General features: G+C 45.7%; 1 protein-coding gene across 2 annotated transcripts in view; it reads right to left on the bottom strand.

Moving 5' to 3' along the window:
- KDM5C (lysine demethylase 5C) overlaps positions 1 to 18,935 on the bottom strand; it is a 29,927-nt gene extending 10,992 nt beyond the window's left edge. The window contains exons 1-12 of one of the 2 annotated variants that reach the window (XM_063085115.1): positions 18,469 to 18,935; positions 14,562 to 14,639; positions 12,166 to 12,288; positions 11,703 to 11,873; positions 11,040 to 11,174; positions 10,125 to 10,248; positions 9,845 to 10,026; positions 8,674 to 8,832; positions 6,699 to 6,818; positions 6,425 to 6,583; positions 5,561 to 5,742; positions 5,301 to 5,463 (exon numbers count right to left, since the gene is read on the bottom strand). In XM_063085115.1, coding sequence (XP_062941185.1) covers positions 5,301 to 5,463; positions 5,561 to 5,742; positions 6,425 to 6,583; positions 6,699 to 6,818; positions 8,674 to 8,832; positions 9,845 to 10,026; positions 10,125 to 10,248; positions 11,040 to 11,174; positions 11,703 to 11,873; positions 12,166 to 12,288; positions 14,562 to 14,639; positions 18,469 to 18,618 — 1,746 coding nt within the window. In that variant the 5' untranslated portion in view covers positions 18,619 to 18,935. The remainder of the gene's footprint in view (positions 1 to 5,300; positions 5,464 to 5,560; positions 5,743 to 6,424; positions 6,584 to 6,698; positions 6,819 to 8,673; positions 8,833 to 9,844; positions 10,027 to 10,124; positions 10,249 to 11,039; positions 11,175 to 11,702; positions 11,874 to 12,165; positions 12,289 to 14,561; positions 14,640 to 18,468) is intronic. The other variant, XM_063085116.1, reaches the window with a different exon arrangement.
- Positions 18,936 to 25,938: the final 7,003 nt, after the last annotated feature.

The following is a 25,938-nucleotide window of genomic DNA, read 5'->3' as shown; positions in this document are numbered from 1 at the left end:
GGTCCCAGTGTTTGGTATGAAAATTCACAGGATATATCTTGGTATGGATCTACTTTCAGTCATATACTGCATAGGCCCTCTGGTTCTGGAAATTTGGTCCTTCAGTTCAGGGAAATTTTCTTGAAGGATTTCATTAATGATTTCATCCTTTCAGTTTTCATCTGTTCTCTTTTGTTATAAGTCTATTATTTGAATATCGAACGTTCTAGAAAAATCCTCTAACGTTCTCTACCTTTTTCCATCTTTATCTTTTATTCTATTTCCTGGGAGATTTCCTCAACTATTTATCTTCTAAGATTTTTTTTCAGTTTTTCACTTTTGCTATCATATTTTTAATCTCCAAAAGTTCAGTATGTTCTCAATATGCTCTTTTTTAATAGTTCTTGATATGCTCTTTTTTAATAGTATCCTGCTCTTCTTTAATGTTTGCAGTACATGCTTATCTCTGAAGATATTAATAAGGTTTCTTTTCCTTTTCTTTTGAAGTTTATGTCTCCCTGCTTACCCTGTTTCGCCAAGTTGTTTTCTTTCTGTTTATTCGGTTCTATTTCGTTATCAAGGGATTCCTCAGTTGTCTATTAATCTGTGGCTGCTTGAGACAAAAAAAGCTGAATGGAAGCTCTGAGTACATAGGTGAAGCTTGTTAACTATGACTTCACTGTAGGGTGATCTAGCTGAACCATTTAGTTTGCAAAACTCTAGGTCTTTCCTCTCAGGCCAGTCGGATTCTCCAGAGAAAACCCTTCCATTTTTTGGCTCTAGAAAAAAGGCCTGGCTACCAGTGTTCTAACAGCCAAGTGGAGGAAGATGGCTGAGAACTTCAGCATCCAGTATGAATACAATAATAAATTCCACTATTTTCCCTATAACTCCACCCTCAACTGTACCTAGGAGACCTCGACCCAGAGGCCCTCTGTTTTAACCTCTTCAGAAATAAACCACCAGTCTTTTACTAAGTGAAGGAGGCTTACGTTTCCAGCTGTCCAGTACAGGGGATCTCACAGCTTCTTATACAGACATGAACCAATCCTTATTTTCAGTCCATCTATCTTTACCCGCCAGAATGCCTGGTGCCACTGACTATAAAACTTTGGGGGATTCTGATGTATAAACAGGGTTGGTTCTCAGATGTTCTCATTACTGGCTTAAGATTCAGTTTTCTCATCCACTCAAGGTACTTCAAAAAGTTCATGGAGATATAGAATTAAAATATAATATGAATCTTTCCATGAACTTTTTGAAGTACCCTTATATGTTTTCTAGTATCAAGAATTTGTCTATCTTTGTCTCCCCTCTTGTTTTCTCCATCTCTGTGATATTTTACCTTAAAGAAAAAAAATCCCTTGGGCCGGCCCATGGCTCACTCGGGAGAGTGCGGTGCTGATAACACCAAGGCCACAGGTTCGGATCCCATATAGGGATGGATGGCCGTGGTGCTGGGAGAGCACCATACTGGGAGCTCTCCATACTGGGAGAGCGTGGTGCTGACTACACCAAGTCAAGGGTTGAGATCCCCTTACCGGTCATCTTTAAAAAAAAAAAAAAAAAAAAAAAATCCCTTTGTGTCAGTTTAGTGGAGTTTCAGTAAGGAATGGAAGTAGCCATATGTATGTTTAATTTGTCATCTTTACCAAGAAGTCACAAAGTTTTTTAAGATGAATATTCAATGCTGATGAAGACAGTGAAATACGTATAGTGCTGACAAGGGAATCAATAAATTCTACTCTCTGGAAAATAAATTTGCTAATATGTATCAAGAACCTAAAATTGTTTATATCCTTCAACCTAACCACTCCTCTGCTAGGATTCTAGATTAATTTGGCAGAGACCTAACATCCTAACAATATTGAATCTCCCCATTCATCCACATTTACTTGGGTCATTTATCAGCTCCCACTTCCAGTACATTTTCTTCTTCTCAAATCTATCCATACTTAGAGGCAATATCAGCATTTCTTGCCTGTATTATTGAACTGGCCTGTTACCACCAAATCTGTCTTCCAAAAAATGCAAATCTGACCATGTCATGTCTGCTGAGAGCCCCTCCTTTGAATCATCATGCCCACACGATAAAGCCACGTCTCTGACCGGTAAACTCTTACTCTTCTTTCAAGGATCAACACTTCTACAAACCCTTTCCTGACACCCCCTTCTTAAATGACCCAATTTGTGATTCTTTAGTAGTGCCTCTAATACTTCATTCTACCTGTTTACTCCTTTCTGTCCTCCACTCAACTGTGCATACCCAAAGGGACAGACTGGTTTATTTACCTTCAGGTTGTTGACAGGGGCCTTGCACACAGAAGGAGCTCTGGCAATATCTGCTGTATGATCTAGCCCCAGCCTTAATTGTATAGATACAAAAACTAACTCCCAGAGAAGCCTCAGACAACAGAGCCAGGAGTAGAACCTAATGCTCCTAACTCTTTGCCTTAACATGCACCCTCATTTTGGTAATATCACTTTACTGTTTCCTATGTGGTTGTTTAGAAAAGCTCTCCTCACATTCTGTAGCTATTTAAAATGATAACTGTGAATAGCCAAAAAGTAAAAACAATCCAAATATTCATCAACTGGTGAATTATTAGTGGGCCATAAAAGGAATGAAGTTCTGACACACTCTGTAACATGGATAAACCATGAAAACATGCTAAATGAGAGAAGCCAGACACAAAAGACCATGTATTATTCCATTCATATGAACTGTCCAGAAAAGGCAAATCTACAGACAGAAAACAGATGAATGGTTGCCTGGGACTGGGAGCTGGAATGGAGAGTGACTGCAAATGGGAATAAGGGATCTTTCTGGGATGATGGAAATGTTCTAAACCTGATTGTAGTGATGGTATCACAAGTCTGTAAATTCACTGAATTGTGCACTTAAAAATGGATGAATTTTATGGTATGTAAATCATACTGCAATAAAGCTAATTATTATTATTTTTTATTTTGTCAATATACAATGTGGTTATTATTGTGGCCATGTAAATTATTTTTTTTTAAATAATTGTTTTTTTAAAATGAAGGTTATAAGTATTTCATAGTAACGAAGTCATTCTAGACCAGCGCTGTCCAAGACAAATATGCTAGGCACATATATACTTTTAAATTCTTTAGTAGCCACATTAGAAAAGTAAAAAGAAACAGGTAAAATTAATTTCAATATACTTTATTTAACTTAATATATCCACAATATCATCATTTCAATATGTAACTGGCACACAAAAGTTATCAGTGAGGTATTTCACATTCTTTGTTTCGTACTAAGTCTTGAAATCCAACATGTATTTTATACTCTTAGCAGCACATTTCAGTTGGGACTAGCCACATTTCAAGTGCTCAATAGCCACATGTGGCTAGTGGCTACCAAATTGGACAGTGCGGTTCTAGACCATTAAACTTACAAGAGATTATAATATCCATACACTGATTATTGTTACAGCACAATTTACACAGAAAAACAAACATAACAAAATGTTTATGGTGGAGAAAATAGGAATGACCTATTTTTCATTTTTTGGAAAGGAAGAAGGTTTCTTTTTTAATGAAAATAATATTTACACTACATATCTATAAAAGGAAATGGCCTTCTCTCACCAAAGGAGAAGGCAGCGGGAGGAGGGGGCAGGGGGCTAAAGATAGCTCTGTTGGGGGGGAGCTCCAGCTGGCTAACTGTAGCCTGCCAGCATGAGAACATGAAAATCACAGATGCCTTGGACTGGCGGACAGATACTGCCAAGAGCCTGGAGATGCCGGAAACTACGTATAGGAAGGGCAGGGCAGACAGAGGGCAGGGTGGTGAAGCAGCAGCTGGCTAGAGAAGCTGGTAAGCTACGAGCCGGAGAAATGCTGTGGAGGTGGAAGCAAAAAGCACATGTTTAAAAGTCAGTGATACAATTTTTTAAAAAGAGGTAAGGACTGAACAGTTCCATGACCATATATATGATTTTAGGTGCCTGAATCCTTAAGAGAATCCTCTTCTACTCTTACAGTTTTCCTTGGCTTACACACAAGGACTGATGCTGTGCTATGGGTCAGGAAGAGAGAAGTCTGAGGAAAAGTCAGACTCAAGGTCTACTTGTGAAGCAGTAGAACTGAAAGAACCATTGATTATGTCCAGTCCAGTAATCCTTAAATGGGATGAGATGGGGAGAGAAAAGGACAGCTTCCTCTGAGTGGAGGAAGGTTGCCTGAACTGCTGTAGAATGCCTCCCCCTGTCCAATTCCCTAGATACCCCAATCCTTGGTTAAATATCACTAAAATGTATAATAAAAAGTATTAGTCACAGGGTATATAGTATATCCAAACAAGGTGAAGGCAAGAAGAAATTCAGGTGAGAACCACTGACCTAGCCCAGAGCCCTACTACACAGATGTCCAGTGATATTTCAAGGATACATTAATTCAATGTTTACTGACTGTCTACTATGTCCCACCCATTAGAGTAAGTGGCAGTGTGGCCAAGGCCAGAGGGGATGGAAAGGAGTAGGGGGGAGGACTAGCACAGAATAAGATTTAAAGCAGAGATGGAGGATGTACTAATTCTTATTCCTACAGGACTACTGATCAGGCTGTCTTAAGCTCCACACCAGAAAACTGGCTGATGCTAATCAATGCTAGAAACTCCCAGGAATATAAAGTCTCTCCCAGGTAAGCTAGGCTGTATACCCAGCAAAATATTTTACGGGGTGGGAAAGAAGTACACAGAGGAGAAGGATAGGCCCAGGACTCTGGGTTAAACTTTTGACCTGTAAAATAAGTAAAAAGACCTACATATTGCTCCAAAAAGGGTACAGTATGCAAAACATGGCAGAGATTGCTAGTTGTCCCCTAATACTCATTCTTCTTTACTTTCGTAATAACATGACTCTACTTTGTAGGTGGTACATGACCATCCAGAATAAGGACAACATTTCCCAGTTTCTCTTGCAGCTAGATGTGGTCATGTGGCCAAGTTCTCACAGGAGATGAACAGAAATGATGTATACCCTTAAAAGTAAGAATTGTCTAGCCTTTTCCCCATTTCCCTCTTCCACTGGCTGGAATGCAGATTTGATAATAAGCTATCCCTAAGGTTTTGCCCTCAAACACATGGCCCAGAAGGCTCACCATCACACTGTGTATCTCACCACTATTATTTTGGGTCTCTATTAGAGCAGTCGAACCTATAGCCCAATTGAAACAGAACAGGAATGAGAAAAGAATAGGGGTAGGTTCCAGATGATGATGACCACCACCACCACCACCAAGAACATCCCTAAATCATTCCTATCCCTTGTCCCTGTTTCCTGGGCACTCACCGGCACACCATGGGACATGAGGGTGTTGGGATTCATGAGGGTGACAAGTTGATGCAGGAGGTCAGGCTGGCTATCAAAGAGCTCAGGTGTCAGCTTCTTCATCACCTCTTCCAAATGTTCTGCTGCAAGTGAGGGCACCCCATACCAGGTCTTCGGCTCACCCCTGCACAAGTGGAAAGAGAACACATACAGTGATCACATCCATGATCTTGCAGGGAGCCCACCCTGACTGCCTCCTGACTCCCCAGGGCCCCACTCACCAGTGGAGGTAGTTAATGGAGTAACTCCAGTGATCCTCAATATGCCAGCAAAAGGCTGAGAAGACCATGCCCACGTAGAGCCAGGGCACCTTCATGCCAGAGATATCTGCGTTGATGTGGCACAGCACAGACTGCTCTAACACTGGCATCACGTTCAGGTTCCAACCGCTGGTAGCATACTCCTGTCAGGTAAGGTATTTGTGGAAAGGAGATGAGGGTTATGCTAAGGAGATGAGATCCTAAATCATTTCCTTTAACTTTGGGAACCTTAATTTTGAGGTCACAGACCTTTTTGAAACACCTAAGAAATAGTATAGGTTTTCTCCACCTCTCCCCACAAAATGCATCCATACAAAATTTCAATTCAATTCACTTCAATTTCTGGAAGGTTTACAGATATATCCATACACCAAAATGCCTGCAAGTTAAAAACCCCTGTTCTGTACCAAAACACACACTTCCTTTGAGGCAGGACTGGGCCCTCATTTTTTTTCCTGTGCATACAAATCTCATTCCCTGAATACTTCTTATGAATGAGCCAGGCACCCTGCCAGGTTATTTCATATAAATAAAGTGTTAGAGCAGTCTGTGCTGTGCCTTCTCATTTAATTGTTATAACAAATTTGCAAGGCAGATATTATCCCCATTTCACAGGTAAGGAAATGGGCTCAGAGAGGTGAAAGAACCCATCTTATGTCTGCACATGCAAGGTACTAGGCTGTGTTCTTTACATGTGTCATTTCATCTAAGCCTCACAGCAACTGCATAGGGCAGGCATAATTACCCTATCTTACAGTCTTTCAGATACTAAATAACTTGCCTAAGCTCACACAGCTGACATATAACAACAAATCATCCACTCACCTCCTCCTCAGGGGTTAGGTGCCGCTTACTGTCACTGACAGGGAAACCACTGCCAAATTCTTTGGAATGAATATCAGCCCCATACTCAACAGTTACATCTTCCTCAATGCTATTCACCAGCCGCCAGAACTCCTTCTCCACAAGTTCTGTGGGCACCATCTGGGGGAACAGGTGTAGCATACGACCGTGGCCCATCAGATCCTCGCCCCATTGACCCAGACGAGTTGAGATCATCAGGCACCAGCACCTACAACCCTAGCCCTCCATCACCTACGTGCACAGGCATGTTGAAGTAGTCAGCTTTAAAGGAGTCAGCCATCTCACCAAAGCTCTGCAGAGTGTACTCCCGGGTAGCCTGCTCAAAGCCAAAGGCTTCAGGCGGCCGCTTACATTCCTGAAACCCAAAGGAGAACATGTCACCAAGACAGAGGCAAAGAGGTGGAGAATCCTCACAAGTGGAACTGGAATATGGGTAGGAGTTGGGATGGAGAACAGCTCCGGATCTAAACTCAAGGCCCCTGAGGCAGGCCTAATTTTATAGTATAGCTCTACCTTTTTCTCTTACTACTTCAACTTAGTCTTTCCATTCCCCACATGCACTTCCATCATGCTTTTTGCTCACAACATTCTTCCCTATTGGAATGTCCTCTCCCACCTTCTTTCATTGATTCTTCAAAACTCAACTCCAGTCCGATGGCCTCCAGAAAGTCCTCCCTCATCACTACAGCCCATGTTCTTTCCTTCCTTTAGCACTTTACTATCTAAACCATGGGCTTTGACTTAGATATGCTATCCTACGCTCTTCTGCCACCATCTTTCTTTCTAGCTAAATATGAGTTCATACAGGGTGCTTAGAGAAGCTTTTTTATGCCCAGACTGGAACTAATAAGCCTGGGAAAATGGCAATGAATATTCTAGTACATTGGAATATGAAAAACAAAGGCACCAGTTTCTACAGTGCCAAACCCTACACTATTCCTGTTCTCTAGACTATCTCAGAAGACAGTTCTACTTCACACTGTATCTATGTTCATGGTTTTAGATGACAACTCTATGTACCCCAGAGTGAGACACATACCCTGCTTCTGTCTGAAAAATAAATGTCAATCCAGTCCACTGGATCATAACCACTTAAAGAAGAGAACCAAGTAGAGCTGACAGTCTTCCTTATCCATGATACTGCTGGTATCCAAACTCCTCCCCACCACAATCTCCACCACTGCCAAGGCCATTATGCACTGCCCTGGTCTTTCCTCATCTGTGAGTGTGTGTATGCGTGCACATGCACGCCCGGTCTCTACAACCACAGTTGAGAACCTAAGATAAGGCAACAGACCATCAATGTCTGCTCCCAGAAACCCAGAGAGAAATGTAGAAGATGAGTACCGAGAATGAGGATGAAGGCAGGAAGCTCATAAAATGTACCTGCCAGACTTCCAAGCTGCTTAGCTGCTCTCACTGCTGCTTCAGTTGCTATCTTTACTGGCCCTACATGTGCTAGGCACATTCTCCCCCATATACCTCTGCTCCTGCTACTCCTCCATCCCCAAGCCTGGAATGCCTTCCCACCTCTTCTACTTAAAGTTTCTATCATTGCAAACCAGTCTAAATATTACAGGAAAGCAACTAAATAAATACTATACCAATATGATGGACCCCCTAAGAGATATAATACACTGAATAAACAGTATAGAAAAATGGTCATGAAGTAAAAAGTAAAAATATATATTAAAATTCCAAATTTGTTTAATATAGTTATATATAAGCAACAGCAAAAAGATGAGAAGAAAATCTCTGGGTGGTGGGATGATAGGTAATTTGTCTATTTTCTAAGCTTTCTTAAAAAAATAAAAATAAAAATAAACCAAAGAATAAAGAACTTGGAAATCCAAAGAACATTCTTTTCTTGGTATTCCTGTCCTTCAAATCTCATTCCTGACATCTTCCCTGATTACTACCCTTAGCCATTTTTCTGTCTGACACAATTTAGCGTCTGCTTATATGTCGTCACATACAATCTGTCCAATCATGACGCTTACCTGCCCAGGTGGTCTAGGACAGAAGAGGACAGAAGCAAAGGTTGAGTCTCCTCTTCCTTTCTCCCAATGTTCTGTGCAGCCTAGCTCCACCCCAGGGACCCAAAATATAAGACTGTGGCTGAGCTAGGAGGCTGCCCTCAATAGGCCAGATGAAGGAAGGTAAGGATACCCTATAAGGCAGACATGGACTGGGGCTGGGGGAGGCCTTACCGCCATGACACACTTGGGGCACCGCCAGACACCCTTGGGGATCTCAGGTAGAGGAGGCAGCAGGCAGAAGATATGGTAGTTGTCATCACAGCCATCACACAGCAGGAGCTTGTCATCCTCATCCCCTCGGGAACACATCCGGCATACATATGACTCAATCTGCCAGAGGAAGGAAGCAAAAATTCATCAGCCTAAGCCCTGTCCATCCTTTAAACATCAGGCCCCTCCAGACAGTACCCTAGTCCAGAGAGCTCTCCATTGGAAATCTGCTATGCTTGCTAGATGAATCATTCATAGCCCTGTAAAAGCTAGTCATGCTAGGTCTGGAGTTCAACTGCATGCATGTACCATCTCCCCAATAAGATGGTAGAGCTGTGAGAGCAGTTTTTATCATTCAGTCTGGAATCCTATTTTTATTCATTCAATAAGTACTTACTGAATGCCTGTATTTAGCACTATGCTGGACTCTGTGGTACCAAGGTGAGCGAGACATAGTATCTGCCTTCCAAGAGCATACAATACTCTAAAGACGTGTTCTAGAGACATGTGTTCATAAAAATTAAAAACTGCCAATAATGGCCCATGTAAGGTACTGTGGGAGCCTAGAGAAGGAAGCACTCAAGTCAGCTAGAGATAAGGAGGGACAGCCTTGAGGAAGAACTCCATTGAAAGGTGACACTTGAAACTAGCTGAAATCTAGAGGCAAACTGAAGCTTGGCAATGGGGCAGAGCACAGCATGTGCAAAAGATGGGTGAATGAAAGAGCAGGGCATGGCGTCTCAGGGGAAAAAAATGAACATACCTAGGAGTAGTTCAGTGTGGCTATAGCAGAGGAGTGAAGTGGGCAGTGCTGGGGAATGAGGCTAGAGGTCAGCAGGGACTGGATCATGCATGGTAATGAGGAGCTTAGCCTTTATCCTGAAGCAATGGAGAGTGAGTCTCCTTCTCTGGACCCTTTCCAGCACTTCATGTTGACAGCACTTGATCACCCTTTCTTGTTCTTTGGTCCATGTGAGTTGGCCTTGTTTCCCCAATTAAGTGAGCTACCTGAAGGCAGGGCCCACCAGGCCCACTTTTCTGCTTAATGCATCCTTGTCCAGTGCCATGCTGGGGAAATGCTCGTTGAAGGGATGAGAAGCAGAGCATTAGGAAGTCAGGGCTGGGTCCTTACAAACTGGGCATTGCTGTGGTTCCTCCGCAGCCTCATGGTCATCTTGGTGCAGGGCTCTGGGCTGTGACTCAGCTCCTCCTTGCTCTCCAGGAAGGTCCTGGGCGAGGTTGACTCCACCTTCACATCCCCACCTGACTCCTCCTTCACCACTACGGTTGGGGGACACTCAGGCCCTTCCTTATCTGGGAGAGAGAAACGTGGCTCTAAACATACGTCTGGGACACTTTGGGCCCTGCCTCCTATCCCCAGGTGAAGCTATTCTCAGCCTGTTAGGCCTCACCTTTCTTCCGCAGAGTCTTATCCTTGGCCATGAGACCCAGGCCCATCATCTTGGGGCCTGCCCCGTAGATCTGTAGCTTCTTCAGCTCTGGATTCTTTTCAATGTCTTCCTCTGTGGGTTCCGGCTAGGAGGAAAGAAGAAAATGAATCAAGACTGCTATCTGGGGCAGACTGCCCCACCCTAAAAGAACAATAGCTCAGACTATATAGCACCTGAGCTCATGCCAGGGGCTGAGGCACAGATGGGCCAGGGCAAGAATTCAGAGTTGCTTATTGAAGACTAGGGGTGAGTGAGCTCCCTCCTCAGCCCTCTCTTGGAAAGGAATTAAAGACGGGATCTTAGTTTTCCCAACTGTGTAAAATGAGATTAACTCCCACCTTATAGTTATAAGGGAGTTTAGGGATAATATATGTTTTAAAAACCTAACAAAAATAAATAAATAAATAATTAAAAAATCTAACAGTGCTTGGCATTACCAATAAATGGCAGTGACTAATATGATCTGCTACATTACGTGCTTCACGGAGCCCAGGGACAGTGTCTATCTTATTCTCTGTTGTATTCTCAGTGCTGAAAAGAATGCCTGGCACATAAGCTTCTGCCTGAAGGAAGGACATAGGTACAAGGAGAAAGAAAAGTTCTACCTCTTTATGCAGAGTGACTCAGGAAAGGAACAAGACAGACAGGAAGAATAGACATGCAAAAGATATTGTACAAATAGATCAAGACCCAGCTCAACAGCAGCTCAGCTGAGAGTGGAGAAAACAGCAAGAGTGAAGCCAGAGGCACACTAACGCTCAGAAGAACTCAAAGAATGAGAGAAGGGAGAGCTGAACTTGGAACATAGCCTTGGCCAAAGGGAGGGAGAGGACTGCCCATCCCGAAGTTCTAAGTTAGAAGAAGGGAAGTACTCACATCAGGCTGCAGTCTCTTGGCCCGCCGGCCATAGCTGTTGAACTTGGAAGGTTGCACAGACTGTCGAAGGGGAATGCTGTGGGGTTTGTATTCTTTGTCCTTCTCCTCATTATCAAATGGACGAGTGTTACACTGCTGGGGACAAGTGAGGGGTAAGGGTCAGGACATGGGGCTCCAGCGCCCAACAGCAAGGACTTCCCTCTACCCTTGCCCAATGGCAACCAAAGCTGTGATCCACCCACCTGATCCACACCAATAGCCCCTGTCCAACTGGTCTTTATCACTGATAGCAGCACACACTTTGGGAATTCTTCTCAGTGCCTTTGCTTATGTCATTCCTCCTTTCAACCACCGCTGACCCCCACCAACCATCTCCCCAACTAAATCAGACTCCATCTCTTTCCAGACCTCTCTAGCTCAAAAGATCTCTGCCTTTTCTGAATTCTTCTATCAGTTAAGACCTTGTCACATAATGGAGAGTAGACTGGCCTTACAGATAACCCCAGGACCTCTGACCCTGGGCAGTGTGGCAAGAGAATAAGCACCACTAGGAAAGGGTAGAGTCTAGTTCTTAGGTCTCCAGTCCACTGAGCCAGTTCCACTAAAACCAAGTGCGGAAATCTGTGTCTTAAACCTCACTCCACCCCAGCGTGGCATCCTTACCACAAGGTTGGCTCCAGACTGGTACATCTCATAAGGATAAACAATGCGTTCATAGTGGGAGCGTAGTAGGGAGCCAATGTTTTTGCCTGGTGGGTAGTTCAGGCGCTGGGCCACCCGGGCCCACCGACGGTCCTTGCAGATGGCTTCATAACCACCTTCCTCCACCACAATCTGAAAGGACAAGCAGGAAGGGACATGGATGTGCTATGTGTATGTACATGAGGGAACAGACCTGTAGAAAGGGCAATGAGAACAAGTCCAGACCCTCACCTCACTGCGGGCTACCCTCTTCTCCCAACCTCAAATTACAACAAGAAATGCCAAGACGTACTGATGACAGCTTGTGTGCTACCAGGCTATGCCCCTTCCACTGTAGCCTAGAGATCCAATATCCAAACCAAGGGGGCCTCCAGAGTACCAAGGCTACTGGGGTGGGGGGTGTTTGAGAAAAACCTGTTCTTACTTTGCTGAGACTGTAGAGGTCCAAGATCCGCCGTTCTACATTGGGAATCTTTAAGGAGGAGCCCTGGATTTCCCAGAATTTGGCAATCTGGTCCAAGTAGTTCAGTTTCACTCTCGTCTGGGCCTGAAGAAGAAATGGCTCAAAGAGGCTGCCCACCCCCTCCCCCCGTCTTCTGGCCCAATATTAGGGAAGGAAAAAGGGAATAGAGCAGCCCATGTATACTACCCAGGGCTTCTCCCAATTAACTGGATCCCAGGCTCTAGGCAGTGCTTAGCCCCACCTCTCTCTCATCTCAGTAACCTTCTAGACAATCAGAGAAGCCCAAGGTCCCAAAAGAGAGGGTCATGAAAGCCAAAGCTTTATATATATTCTCTGTCAATCTCCCTGACAGGGTAGTGTGTGTATTATCATCTCTTGTATAGATGAGAAAACAGAGGTTCGGAGGAGTTAAATCATATAACAAGCACCAAGATATCTAGGTATCAAATAAGTTTTAGCTTTCCCTCTGCTACTAATTTGCTATATAGCCTTGACCACTCAGTTCCACTCTCTGGACCTACTTTTTAAAAAAAATTATTATTATAAAAGGAAACTAAAGTAACTGTCCAGTCCACTTACCCCAGAGGTGTGGACTTAAGAGGACCAGCGAAGACCCTCTGGAAACTCTAGAATTGTATCTAAGCTCTAGGCATGCCTCAGAAAATGAAGGCTATGAAGGAGCATTCACCTCCTTACGCACCATGAAACGTGTTCCATGGCAGCTGGAGTGAGAGTGCATGCTATAGATGGAATGGTCTAAAGAACTAAGAGATGGTGTACCGAAGCAGCAGTGGCACCTGGCCAACCCAGGACCCGATATGGGCCCCAAATCCCAAAAACAAGTCATGTACCATGCTTCCCTGAAATCTCAGTGACCCAAGAAAGGATCCCAAAGGCCCTAAGTCTATAACTTCCTCACTCTAGTCAGAGTGCCTGGTTCTAAGGAGAATTAGATAGTCATCACCATTCACTACCTTGCCCTGATCCCATTAGAGGAAAGGACAGTTCTGTCTGTTTCATAGTTGAGGAAAACTATGGTCTATTTGTGGACAAAAATGACCTTGGCTGTGAGAACCCTTAAGGAGTCAGGAACACTACCCCCTCCACCTCAACCCCTTAGCTTTCCTACCTTGGTCTCATCCCTGCTCCTCCCCTTCATTAACCAGCACTCCCTCTCTAGAAAACCTGCTCTTATTCCATGCTAGGAAACACCCTGCCCTAGCTGTACACCCACACACCTGGCTAGATTTCTCTAAGGAACTTGCACTCCCCACGAGAGATGACTTTTGCCCTAGCTGGAACAGCACCTAGACTGAGTCCAGAACAGTAGTTCTCAATAGGGGATGATTTTGCCCCCCAGGGGACATTTAGCAATGTCTGCAGACATTTTTGGTTGTCATAACTGGGAGAGGGAACTACTGGCATCTAATGGGTAGAAGCCAGGGATGCTGATAAACATCCTAGAATGCACAAGACACTCCCTGTCCCCAGCCCCAACAGAAAATTATCTGGCCCAAAATATCAATAATGCCAAGGTTGAGGAATTCTGGTCTAGAAGACAAGTAAGCTTTTAGGTTATGAGTATTCAGCTGGGCTTAATCCCCATCCCCCCAGACTTCTAGTAAGGCTTGTGAACACATACATAATAATGGGGAGAAGGTGGTAGCATACGTCTAACCTACATCTTCCATAGAAAACTCCAGGACCTTACCTGGAACTGGCTTCAGGGCACCCACTCTCATTACCCCAGGGCATTCTCAAGCCCCAGTAGAGAACCTCACCTGTCCATGCAAAGGGCCTGGAATTCCTGTACAGAACAAAAGGGAGAGGGAAAAGCCTACCTGCCTGAGCCTCTGAACAAGTCTCTCACCATTCCAACCTCTACACAGACCAGTTCTTGTATTGCTCCCGCCCATCTACCTCACCTCCCACAATACCAAGCACAAGAGAAGGAAGGTAGAAAGCACAGAGCTGTGGATGAATTGGATAAATGAGGCCACATTCCACTGGCCAAGAAAGAAAGGATCTCAGCCAGTCCTATATCTCCCTTTTGTTGACCCAGGTAGGGTAGGTTAGTTGACAGGGGGAGCTTCAGAAGTAGCAAACCTTTGTGGGAAAGGAACATCCTCAGCCTTTGGGGTTATCAAATCAGAAAGGCTAAATGCCCCTGCTCTTGGTTACATTCAGAGTTCTAAAGCTTCCACCATGCCCTTGGCACACTAAAGAGACGCAATAAAGAGAGATAATAAAAGGCCTAGTTAGGTAAAGTACCTTAGCCAGAGAAGGTATGAGGGAAGTGGAATCAGAACTCAGCTATCCATTCTCTCAACCCCACCACCAGCTGCTAGTCTTCTCACCTCTAGCTCATTCAGCCTCTGGATTCGAGGGGTAAATCTGAAGTTGTCCACTTCCACAGCAAAGGGTGGCTGCCAGTCCTGAGAGGGTAGAGAACAGAAAGGAACTTGGGTTAACCCAGCATGATGCAAGACCAGAAGGCACCAAAAGCAGCTCAGAACCCCATTTACACAGTTCCCAGATCTCTAGCCACCCCAGACCCTTTAATCTGGCCAACAATCAACCCACTCACCCCACCACCCTTCAGAACTCACAACAGGGCCTAGAAGCCCCTCAAGTCCAAATCCAAGGCCCCATGCACATGTCCTGGGAAATTTCCCCTGAGTCCCTCCCAACAGTACAGTGCCAGGATTTCAAGAAATAGAGAGATGGAGACCAAAACAGTTGACCCCAAACCCTCCCCACACCCACATTAACCCCTCGTCCCCTGGGCATGTGCTGTAGGACACACAGTCTGGGAGTACTGGAAAGCACACAGAATCTGGAGTCAGAAGACCTGGGTTCATGTTCTAGTTCCACTACTTTCTAGCTATGGAATTTTACCTTTCTGACCCTATTTTCTCATCTGCAAGGTGAGAATATAAACACTCACCCTGGCTTCCTCACAAGACCAATATGGAAAATTAAACTGGTTTTCAAATGAAAATGCTATTCAAAGGAGTCACCATTAAGACTTGACATCTAAGGCTGACCGCATTGCCCAGTACACATGCAGAGTAGCTCAGCTCCAATTCTGGCAGGATTTAAAGGTTTGGGTCTTTAATGTCTGTTCTCTCAGTTTAAAGGGCCTGAGACAGACACTGCAGGGAAGAGCAAGGAACAGGGAGCAAGAATCTGCATCACTCACCCGGTCTGGAAGGCTTCCTGCGGGTCCTCTCTCATACACCTGCCAGGTACAGGAAGAGGCAGGGGAGGAAGCCCCGGGGGGATAAGTGCTGGGATGCCCGACTGTGGTGGCAAAGAATGGAAGGATTTGGGGAGGGGGAGGGAAGTCAGGGAAAGATAATCCAAGCGGGGGAGACTCTGCCCTGCCGAGTTGGAGCTTGTTCTGTCCTGCCCAACAAATGGCTGTGAAGAACCCCCTCCCCAACACCCCTCTCCAGCTTCCCACACAGTCCTCTCCTCCCCAGAGCACTGGTTCCTGTTGGGGTGGCAAAAAGAACCCAGAGTAACCTAGACCAATGCCTTCATTCTACAAATGAGGAAAGTGAGGCCCAGAGAAGAAATGTGATTTCTCCAAAATCACATGCTGAGTTAGTGGTAGAGCCAAGACTAGAACCCATGTCTTCTGAACTCCAGTTCAAGGCTCTTTGCACTACACTGGGCTACCAGTGTTCATATACACATGCATACATATGGAAGGGGGGAGGGAGGCAGTAAAAGAACAAGCTGTTGACCTCTTTTGCACATACACTTTTAGAAAAGGGGCCAGAGGACTCATACTTGCATGCGCACATACTCTAATACCCCCCCCCCCCCAGCTGAAACAAGTAACAAACACCTGGGGCTCTGTGAAGCAGGAGGAAAAAAGAAACGTAGGCTAAAATGGCATGGCTCATGCTCAGACAAGCTCCCCATGCCCTCCTTCTCCCATAAGAGTAGGGCACTCCCCTCAGCACAGGTAACCCAGGTAGAAAGGTGCTCAAACCCAAAACTATAGGCCCTCTTCTTTCCTGCTGAATCAGGTTCTAGACAAGAATCAGTGCAACATCAAGCACCTGATAGGAAATGGCAGAATTGGAGTCCTAGAGCAGAAGCCGTAGGTACAACACATAGCTGGGGAAGGTCCAACAAACCTCCTGCCTTTAGTTCCAAACTACTGTGTGCCAAATGCTCAGTATGTTGGATGTGGTAATAAAAAGAATGGCTACCTGGTGCAGGAAGCAAGATCCTTCCGAGCTCCCCTGGGTCTACTCCAGGGTACCAACGATCTCCTCTCATCCACCTTTCCCAAGTGCAGTACCACCTGCCTGGCAATTCATACCCCAAACCACCCTTCCTCAGGCAAACCTCCAATTCCCAGGCACCCACACATACACAAGTTCCCACCCTGGGTATGCTTGGGTGAGTACTTCAAACACCAATAAGAAGGCCAGCTGCCTAAAAGTGGCCCAGGAGCAGCCCTAGAGGAGGAAAAAACAAAACAAAACCAGAGAGAACTAGGTCTCTTGGATTGGAGGGAGGTACACCATTGGAGTAGAGAAAAAAGACATAACAAAGGACGGCCCCCTCCTGGCCACACACACACACACACCTGGGACATGTCACTCTTCCCTTTCTTGGTCCCCCAAAGCAGGGTAACAACAAACTGCACAAGACCAGACTGCCCAAGTGAGTCCAAGAAAGAAAAAAAGAAATTCAGGCCTCAGCCACCCCTGTCAGATATGCCTCCTTCCCACAGGCCTGCCAGATTACTTCAGGGGGTACTTCTATGAGGCTGCCCAGGGCCCCAGCCTCTTCCTTCTGCTCTCCTTCCTGACCTCTCACTACCCACTGCCACTCCCTCATCATGGACAGGGATACCTCAGAAATCTGTGGCCAGGCTCCAAGAAGGAAGAAATCAGCTTAACCAACACCTCCCAGAGGATCTATCTGAAACCAGCCTATATCTGTGGCTGAGCACCAGAAAGCACCAACTTGGATAAGGAGGCCTGTGGTGCCCTCCTCAGGTGGGAACGAGGCTTCCCGTTCTGTTTCAGCCAGGAGACACCCACTCAAAAACACTCTGTTCCAGCCAAACTCAATTCCTACCCTTGGAATCCCAAGTGGTCACTGGGCAATATATATCAACATTTCTCCTCCATGCCCGCAAAGCAGCAGCCTGTCCTAGCCCTTTGGGGGTCTTCTGGCCTAAAGCCAGGCCTAGAAGGAAAGATATGGCCTTTGTTGCTGATCTCTGGGAATCAAGTGTTCCAAAGGGAGCAGACTTCCACAGCTCCATTCTGTTTCTGGGCACCACAAGAATGCTCTATCTTCTGGGACCTCCTATCTCCTGGGCCAGAGCAGAGTAGAAATCTTCTGAGAAAACTCACACCCCACTACCAGGCTGAGTGGTTCAGGCCTCTCCACAGACAGTCAAGTCTGGGGGGTGATGTGCAGGAAAGGCCCTGAAATTGCCTTCAACTAGGAAAAGAAAAGGACAATACCCTGAGCCCATCTCAGGGGAGCCAGACAGAGCATTCCCTGTGAGACTGATTTCCTGACCAGTCCACCAGGCCAGGATATTATCATAGATGAACTGGCCTGGCAGGGTGTGAGTAAATATGAGTCAATCCACATGGGGGCAAACTAATGACCACATCAAACACCTTCACAGTCACAATAATTACCACTTATCTAGTGCCTACTACATATAGACGCTACCCAATTTAATCCAGTCCTCGAAATAACTATTCCTGTGACCCATTTCACAGGCTCAGAGAGATTGTTATTTGCCCAAGGTCACACAGCTGCTAAAGTTCAAAGTAGAGTTTTGAACTCAGATCTGTCTCCCTTCAGAGCTGTGATCTTTCCACTATGCCACGCTATCTGCCTTAAGGCAAGTGATGACAGTAGATAGGAAAAAGGACTTTATTTAGCACAGCCTTAACCCAGGTGGTTCAGGGTAACTAAGAGATGTGCGGGGTGCCTCTCTATGAACTCTCCTCGGCCCACTAGGAATCCCCGTCTTGAACTAGGAGTGATTCTGAACAGCAGGGGTGGGGGTGGGTCTTTGGCTCCAGGTCACTTGTGGGCTTCACGAGAGGTTCCCCGGCCCCAGCACCCTTTCTCCGACCTGCGCCGCATCCGCAACTGTCCCAAGCACCCACCTCCCTACACCTCGAGCTGCCCCCCGCCCCACACTTCGCCGACTACCCTACGCCTTCATCCCCGGCCTCGCCGACGGCGACCACCGGCCCCGAGACTTACCGCAGGTGGGCGGATCTTGCAAATACCCGACTTCTCGGCGATGGGCCTGATTTTCGCGATGTAGCCAAGAGGGTCTCGGAACTCGGCCCAGCTAGGCTCGAAGACCGGGCACTCCGGCGGCGGTAGGAAGTCGTCGGACCCCGGCTCCATGATGGGCCCGGGGACTGGGCCTGGGATCAGGAGGGTTCGGACCGCCCTTAAGGACTCATGGCGCCGCCGCCGTCTGAAGCCGAGGCACTGCTCGGAGACTAGGCCCAGAGCCGGGCGGCCGCCGCCCGCCAAGGACCTAAGGGGGCGTGTGGCTGCCGCGCTCTGAGAGTCTCGGGCTGACGCTACTGCTACCGCCTCTTCGTCCTGCTCTGTTCCTTCCAAACTCTGCAGCTGCCTCCCAACTACCACAACGTTCGCCGCCACAGTTACCTCCCAAACGCCACGGCCTTCATCGCCGCCGCCGCCATCTTGGTTTGTCAGCGTCTCCCCCCTCCCTCACCACAACAAACCGGATCCCTCCGCGGGGTGTCCCCCCGAACCTCATATACCTTGCGTCAGACCAAGGCCTAAGAAGCCTTCATCCCATGGGGTCAAGCTAAATCGGCTGGCATGGGTCCCCTGTTTGGAAGCGATTACTCAAAAATACCTCTCCGACTGAGAGAAAATAGTCCACCTCAGCGGCGGAGGAGCAAGATTGTAATCAGTATGCCGGAACCTCTTTCCGGATGGGCCGGCGGTGCACGTTTAAAGGCCAGTTGTGCGCATGCGCGTTACGGAGACAGACCGGAAGAGGAGCCGGCGTTGGTGGGTGGTGGGCCCAAAGTGGTACCCTGTCGCAGACCTCAGCCAGGTCGCTAGTCCCGCCCCAACGTTCTCTGTCCCTTCTGCCTGGTCTTTCCTGTGTGGGTCACGGAAGGCGGCTTCGGGTGCCTGATTGCGAAGGACCCCGTCGCTGGCACACAGGTTGGGGGAGACATACTAGGCTCCGAGCTGTAGTCCCTGACATGTCTGGGGCTTTGAAAGAAGGCAGGCAGGAGGCTGCTCACTCCCCGGGGATTATGGATTTTTAGAATCCTGGGTCCCAAGTACAGAAAGGAAATATTTTTTTCGTCCAAGGTTACGTAGAGGCCTCTCAGAGATGGGGGTTTGCATTCTTAACACCAAAGAGTCATTGGCATCCAGCATTTTAATGAATGCTTTCAACTGTTCTGTTTGCCCTTTTACTGTGTACACATTTGTGGCATGTACTCCTACAAAATAAGCCTGAATGTATATATATTTTAACTATGGGATGTTTATCAACAGCATAATTATCCATCGCCTACCAGTGCCTACTGTGTAGAACACCTACTGTTTGCCTATTTGTGAGCCAACAGTGTATTTATCAAACACCTGTGTACATTGTATTTATTATGTATAGCCCCTGTCATATGCATTTGAGTACCTACTGTGTGTACATCTATTCCAATTGTGTGCATGCTCCTTGAGCAGTTTCTGAATAGGTTCATTGCAACTACTTTGAGTATCAAACCAGTACTTTGTCCACATTCATCAGGCATCTATGGCATTTGGGGATCATCTCTATTATTCATCAGCTGTGGGCCTACTGCCTATAGTTTGAACACCTCCTGTGTACATATTTCAGTACTTGCGTAAATGCTGATAAAGTGCTTATTTTGTGTTCTTCCACCAGACTATGAATTACTTAAGGGCAGGGACCGTGTGGCCTTATACATTCTTAGCACTTAGCATGGTGAGCAGTAAATGAATGTTGAGTGAACAAAAGAAAAGGTGAATGAGTGTATATATTTTTAGCAGCCTTAATATATATTGACTGAAAATAAATGTATACTCTTTGCAAACATTTCCTGTGTATATTAAGCATCTAAAAGCTCAAATGTGTTTGAGAGGAGTGGGGAGTGTCATTCCTTCACCCAGTTAACTGTTCCTAATCACATACTGTTAAGGGACGCCCCAACCCCTACTGACCTTAACATATGCATTCTGCTTCTGTACAAGTCGCTTGCTAAAATAAAAAAAAAATCAGAGTAGCATGGCCAACGCCATTTTAGGCGGCTCTGCCATTTTAGCCTGAAAAGTCCCTATGGGGAATCCAGGGTGGGGAAGGGCTACAGGGCTACCCACAAAATTAGCTTATGTATCGCTGGCTTGCTTGCATTGGCTAGATTGTGTCAGTTGCGAAAAATTCCCGCCTAGCTAAAAATAAAAGCTGCAAGAGGTTTCAACTCGGGGCTGCGCACTTCGATTGGCCTGCGTAGCCCTGGCTGCCAGAAATAAACTCTTTTCCCTTTCCTATCACCCGGTTCTCGTAGGCAAATTTCTTTTACTCGTCAGACATTGGCTGTAACAGTACTATGTGCCAATTAGGTACATTCTGCCTACTTCAAGACTGGGCTAAGGACATCCTAGCTAAGGGAACAGGACACACAAGCAGGAGCTCAAACCCTGGGGTCATACAGGCCAGTCCCACCAACTCTGCCATTTTCTAGTTATGTGACCTTGGTCAAGTCCCAACTTCTGAAACTGAAATGGGAATGATAATACCTACCTTGCAAGATTGTTGTACAGGACCTAGCACATAGCAGGGCCTCAGTATCTGGTAACTGTTATTTTTATTTCTGAGAGTCAACAACCAATATGTCAAAATTCATTAAGAATCTCCTTTGTGCTGGGCATTGTGCTAGTGCTTTCATGTTTCTATCACCTAAATCCTTTATTATTACCTTAAGTGTTCAGAATCTTATTGCCACTTGGCTTGGAGGGAACTTGTAATACAGTAATATAATAAGTGATATCTCCTTTTTAGTTTTCTGTATGTCAGGGGAAACCTCAGACCCTCCCACCAGGTGAATGATCCAACTGAACAACTGTCTGGGCAGGAAACAGAAAGCTAGGTAAGGAGATACTAATCACTGTAATATCACTAGCCTATCACGTGGATAAGTATCAACAGCCCACATAGCTCTTTCATACCAGTTATTTCCCTTAATCTTTGTAGCAGTCTTGGGAAAGATGTAGGTCAATTTACCCATTCTTTAGATGCAGAGGAACCAAATTCCAGAAAGATTAAATAACTTGCCCATTGTAACAAAGGAAGTTGCCGACTCCTTGTTAAATGCTCTTCCTGTCGCTTGCCCTCACCAGGAATAAAACTGGGCAGGAGGATGAGGAGAATGAAGAAGGTAGGAGAATATGCCAAATCTAAGGCTGAAGGAAGTTCAGCCTTTCCATTTGGAGGCAGCTTGGTGAAGGACAAAGAGCATCAATCAGGAGTCAGGAGACCAGGTTTTGGGTCTCAGGCTTCCTACAGCCTTCTCTGAGGTTCTTAGCCCAGACACACCCCTATTCTGGAAAGGCAAATGGAAATTGCATAGAGTCTTCAAAGCCAATGAGATTGAATTCACTCATTCACAAACATTTATTAAATTCCTACTATGCACCAGGCACTTTTCTGGGCCCTGCGAATGTAACAGTAATCAAGACAAACATGGTCTCCGCTTTCCTGCAGCTGACATTCACCCACTGAAATTTGACAAGTACCTCACCTCCCTGAGCCTTGAGCTTCTCATTTACAAAATAAGGCTAAATAATCCCTTCCTTACAGTGTTGTTAGGAAGATTAGAGATAATGATGGCTACCATTCATCAAGGGCAAGGTGCTATGAAGTAGGTATTGTTATCCCTGTCTTACAGATGAGGAAACCAAAGTCCAGGGAAGCGCAAACTTACCCAATTCACATGGCTAGTAAGTGGCAGAGCCATACTCAAACCCAGGTCTGTCTAACTACTGTAGAATTCTGCCTATAAAAGTCTCAGATTGTGCTCCCCACACAGCAAGGTGTTCAGGAAACAGGTTCCTTTCTCAAGCCTTGTGTCTTGCTGGGACCAACCAGAATGTGAGCACTGCAGGATTAAGAATTAGTAAGCATCAGAGAGCTCATCCTGGGCTGGGGACTGGCTTAGCTTCACCCACCCACCTGTGAGAGAGGCTCTGGCACGAAGTGAGCACAGAGTAGTGATTGGAAGGCTTGGCTGGACTTGCAACCATACTCACTCCATCCATGTTTTGTGGGTGAACTGATGAGAGTGATTTTGTGCCTCACTTTTTTTTTATTTCTAAAATAGGGTCTCTTCCAGTTCTGAAGTAGGTATGAGCTGCCAGTTATAACTCCTAAATAGCTCTGGAATCCATCCCCTCCTCCCTTACCATTTTCTATTCTTCTTGTGAGCCATTTACTGTCTCTAGCCTGCACTATTATAAGAGTCTCCTCAAGGTATCTATGTGAACTCATGGTTTATTAGATAGACAGATAGATGCATAGATACATAGACAAAAACAGAGAGAAATATAGATGTATAACATATGCTTAATATAAATACATAATAAAATGATATATTCAAATAAGGATAATTTAAAATGAATTGATAGCAGTAGATTATAACTCATTGATTAAAAATACATGACCCCACATTAATATATGTAAATAAAATGAGGGAAAAGGGAAAACTCTTCCTTAAAGTATAATGCTAAATAATAAATATAGAAGGAATGATGGTGTTAGAAAATCATCAATGGATGCTCAAACTTTTTCCAAATAAAAGAGCAAACTTTTAAAATACAGCCATAACACCAAGGGCCCAAATCTTGTTTTATAAATGCCATTCTCTACTAAAAAGAATCTGGGCTCCTTGGAAAAAAATGTCTGATTCCAGGGCTGGGATAGGGAATGTGTAAGATGAGCCTGGAGCATCTTGTGATGCCAGAAAACAAGTGCTCAAAGAAAGATGGAGACATGCCAAAGGACACAGGAGCCAGCTTGGAGAGCTTCCTGCTGGCTAAATCTGGGGCATTTTGAACATCAAAATAAAGAATGATGTTAATGGGTTATATATAACACATTGAGTAAAATAGACAACCATGAGTCCGTGAGGATATAAATAAATACATGTAAGAAAAGGGAAAACTCTCATAGTGGAAAGCCAACTAATATGTGTCAAAAGAATGATGACATTTGAAAATCACCATTTGCCTACTTTGACCATAATTGTTTCAGGTGAGAATCATCAGTGAATGTTAAAACTGTTGGGTGAAAGTTTGAGGAGTAACAGGATATTTACATAATCTCAATGCATCTCTCCACAAGATACTCATTGATTACGAAGAGAAAAATTTTACAGTGGAGACACTAGATAGCCCAATGTGTTGCCTGGTCTTTAGCTGCTGCTGAGGCTGGGGTGAGAAAACCCACTGGCAACAGAGACACGGGGATCTGCAGTAGAGGCTGCTGATCTCCAACCGTCAGTATCTGCTGTGGCCACCCTGCAATCTGCCCTCTCCCACTTCTTTCTCACCATGCCACCAACACATTGCTTTCTCTCACCCCTCCAGGCCTTTGCGTGTGCTGCTCCCTCTGACAAATGCCCTCCTTTACCAAGCTAATTCCTACTCACCCTTCAAGACTCAGCTAAAGGGGCAGTTCCAGAAAACCTTCCCTGACCCCACCCACCCACCCCAAGTTGGGTTTTCCCTTTCTTTGTGCTCCCACACACTCAGTGCTTCCTTCTGGGCCTGTATTTACTACATTGTCTTGACTTTATCCCCACCAGGATATCCACTCCTGAAAGTCTTGTCCTGCACTGTCGACAAGTGACTACGGTAACCACTACCCACATGGCTATTTAAATTTAATGAAATTAAAAATTCAGTTCTAGGGGCTGGCCAGTTAACTCAGTCAGTTCGAGTGCAGTGCTGATAACACCAAGGTCAAGGGTTCAGATCCCCTTACCGGCCAGCCGCGTTAAAAAAAAAAAAAAAAAATTGGTTCCTCAGTTGCACTAACCACATTTCAAGTGCTCAGCAGCCACATGTGGCTAGTGGACAGAGCAGGTATAGAACATTTCCTTCATCACAGAAAGACCTACTGGACAGCATTGGTCTAGAACAAAGTTAAGAACTCTGTGAGATTCTAGTACCTTTGTCCTTTGTTATGTGTTGTCTCTGCCCATCTGCATCTCCAAAGAGATTGGCAGTAGCACCTTTGATGTGAGAACAGTCAATGGGCTTCCTGTCGTCAGGTCATCAGAAAAATGGGGAGGTGAGATGAACTACCCCTTCACAGTCTGAACAGTGAGCCTCTGGGGAGAGGAACAGGGTGGGGACAGGGACATCCCAGTGTTGGGACTGCAATGAGGATGGGAGGAGGAGAACTTAGGAAAGTAGAAGGAAGCATGAGCAAGTAGGTCCCAGAGGGGCCCAAAAGCTTGGTACACAGGTTGCATCAATCAATAAATCAACCAAGGCAAAGATACCTTACTCTAAGACTTAGCTTAGAAAGAACTATTCATTCATTCATTTGATCAACAAAATTTTAGTGACATCTGTGCTTTGCCAAGCACTGTGCTGGGCAATACTCCGGATGGAGATGATGCAGACCAGTGCCACTCTCAAGCCACTTATGGCCTGATGGGGAAGATGGATGATGAATGACATGAGGGATCTCTGAGAATGGGGTAAGGGGCACATTTTGTGAAGGATCGGTCCTTTAAACCCATCTTGCAAGAGTGGGACAATCATCAGGGATGTTGCGGGGAGCTCATCCGGCAGGGGGAAAGGCACAAATGAAATACTGAGGTTGGAAAGTACACACAGGCACTTTCAGGCAACAGTGAGTAGACAGCCAAAGTGTGAGCAAGAAATGAGAACTACAGAGATCAGCTGGGCCACCCCATGGAGGACCTCCAATGCCATGACAAGGAGTTTGTACTTGTTTCTGTAGAACAGCTTACTGTGTCTGGCAGGAGATAGGCACTTCACACGCACCTGTTAACAACTGTCCTGCAATATTGTTATCCCCATTTTACCGGTGAAAGACCAGGCTCTGAAGGGCTAGGTGACTTGCCAAAGGCAGCACGGTCAAGTCACTGAGCCAGGATCTGAGCACTAAAAGCTGAGCTTTGGCCAGATGCAACCAGCAAGCCAAAGGTGGGAGAAGGGGGAGCAACCAAAGGTAGTTCAGCTTGGTCAAACAGGGAAGAAACAAAAAAGTGCTGATTGGACTTGATTGAGGACCCTCTAAGTTTTTCAGATGCTTAGGTCTGGTCTGTGAGGAGGCATCAAATGCTTAGATGGCCCTAGCTGCTGCTTTCGCCAGTTGTCCCCCTGAGACGCCTTTATATGTGCATATGAAGAAGAAAGCAAAACTGGTAGTCCAAGCTGCTGAAGAGTGAAGCCATCCAAACCATTCCCTCTTAGGGGCCACTCCAGGTTCTAGGAAGACAGCAAAATATTGACTGAATGCTGCTTCTGGGGGCCGTGCTGACCCTAAACAAGGGCCATTGCTCTGCCCCATCCCTCCTGTGCTAGGCTGAGATCCAGGCTATAATCAGTGGTGCTACAAACATGTCTGTTTCATAGGGAAGCAGTTTGGGAAACTGAAAAAGGGCCTGGGCTAGAAGTCAG

Source organism: Cynocephalus volans, chromosome X (genome assembly GCF_027409185.1).
Source record: "Cynocephalus volans isolate mCynVol1 chromosome X, mCynVol1.pri, whole genome shotgun sequence".
Taxonomy (NCBI): Eukaryota; Metazoa; Chordata; class Mammalia; order Dermoptera; family Cynocephalidae; genus Cynocephalus; species Cynocephalus volans.
The sequence above is the reverse complement of the archived record's forward strand: the minus strand, read 5'-3'. Positions and strand labels throughout refer to the sequence as shown.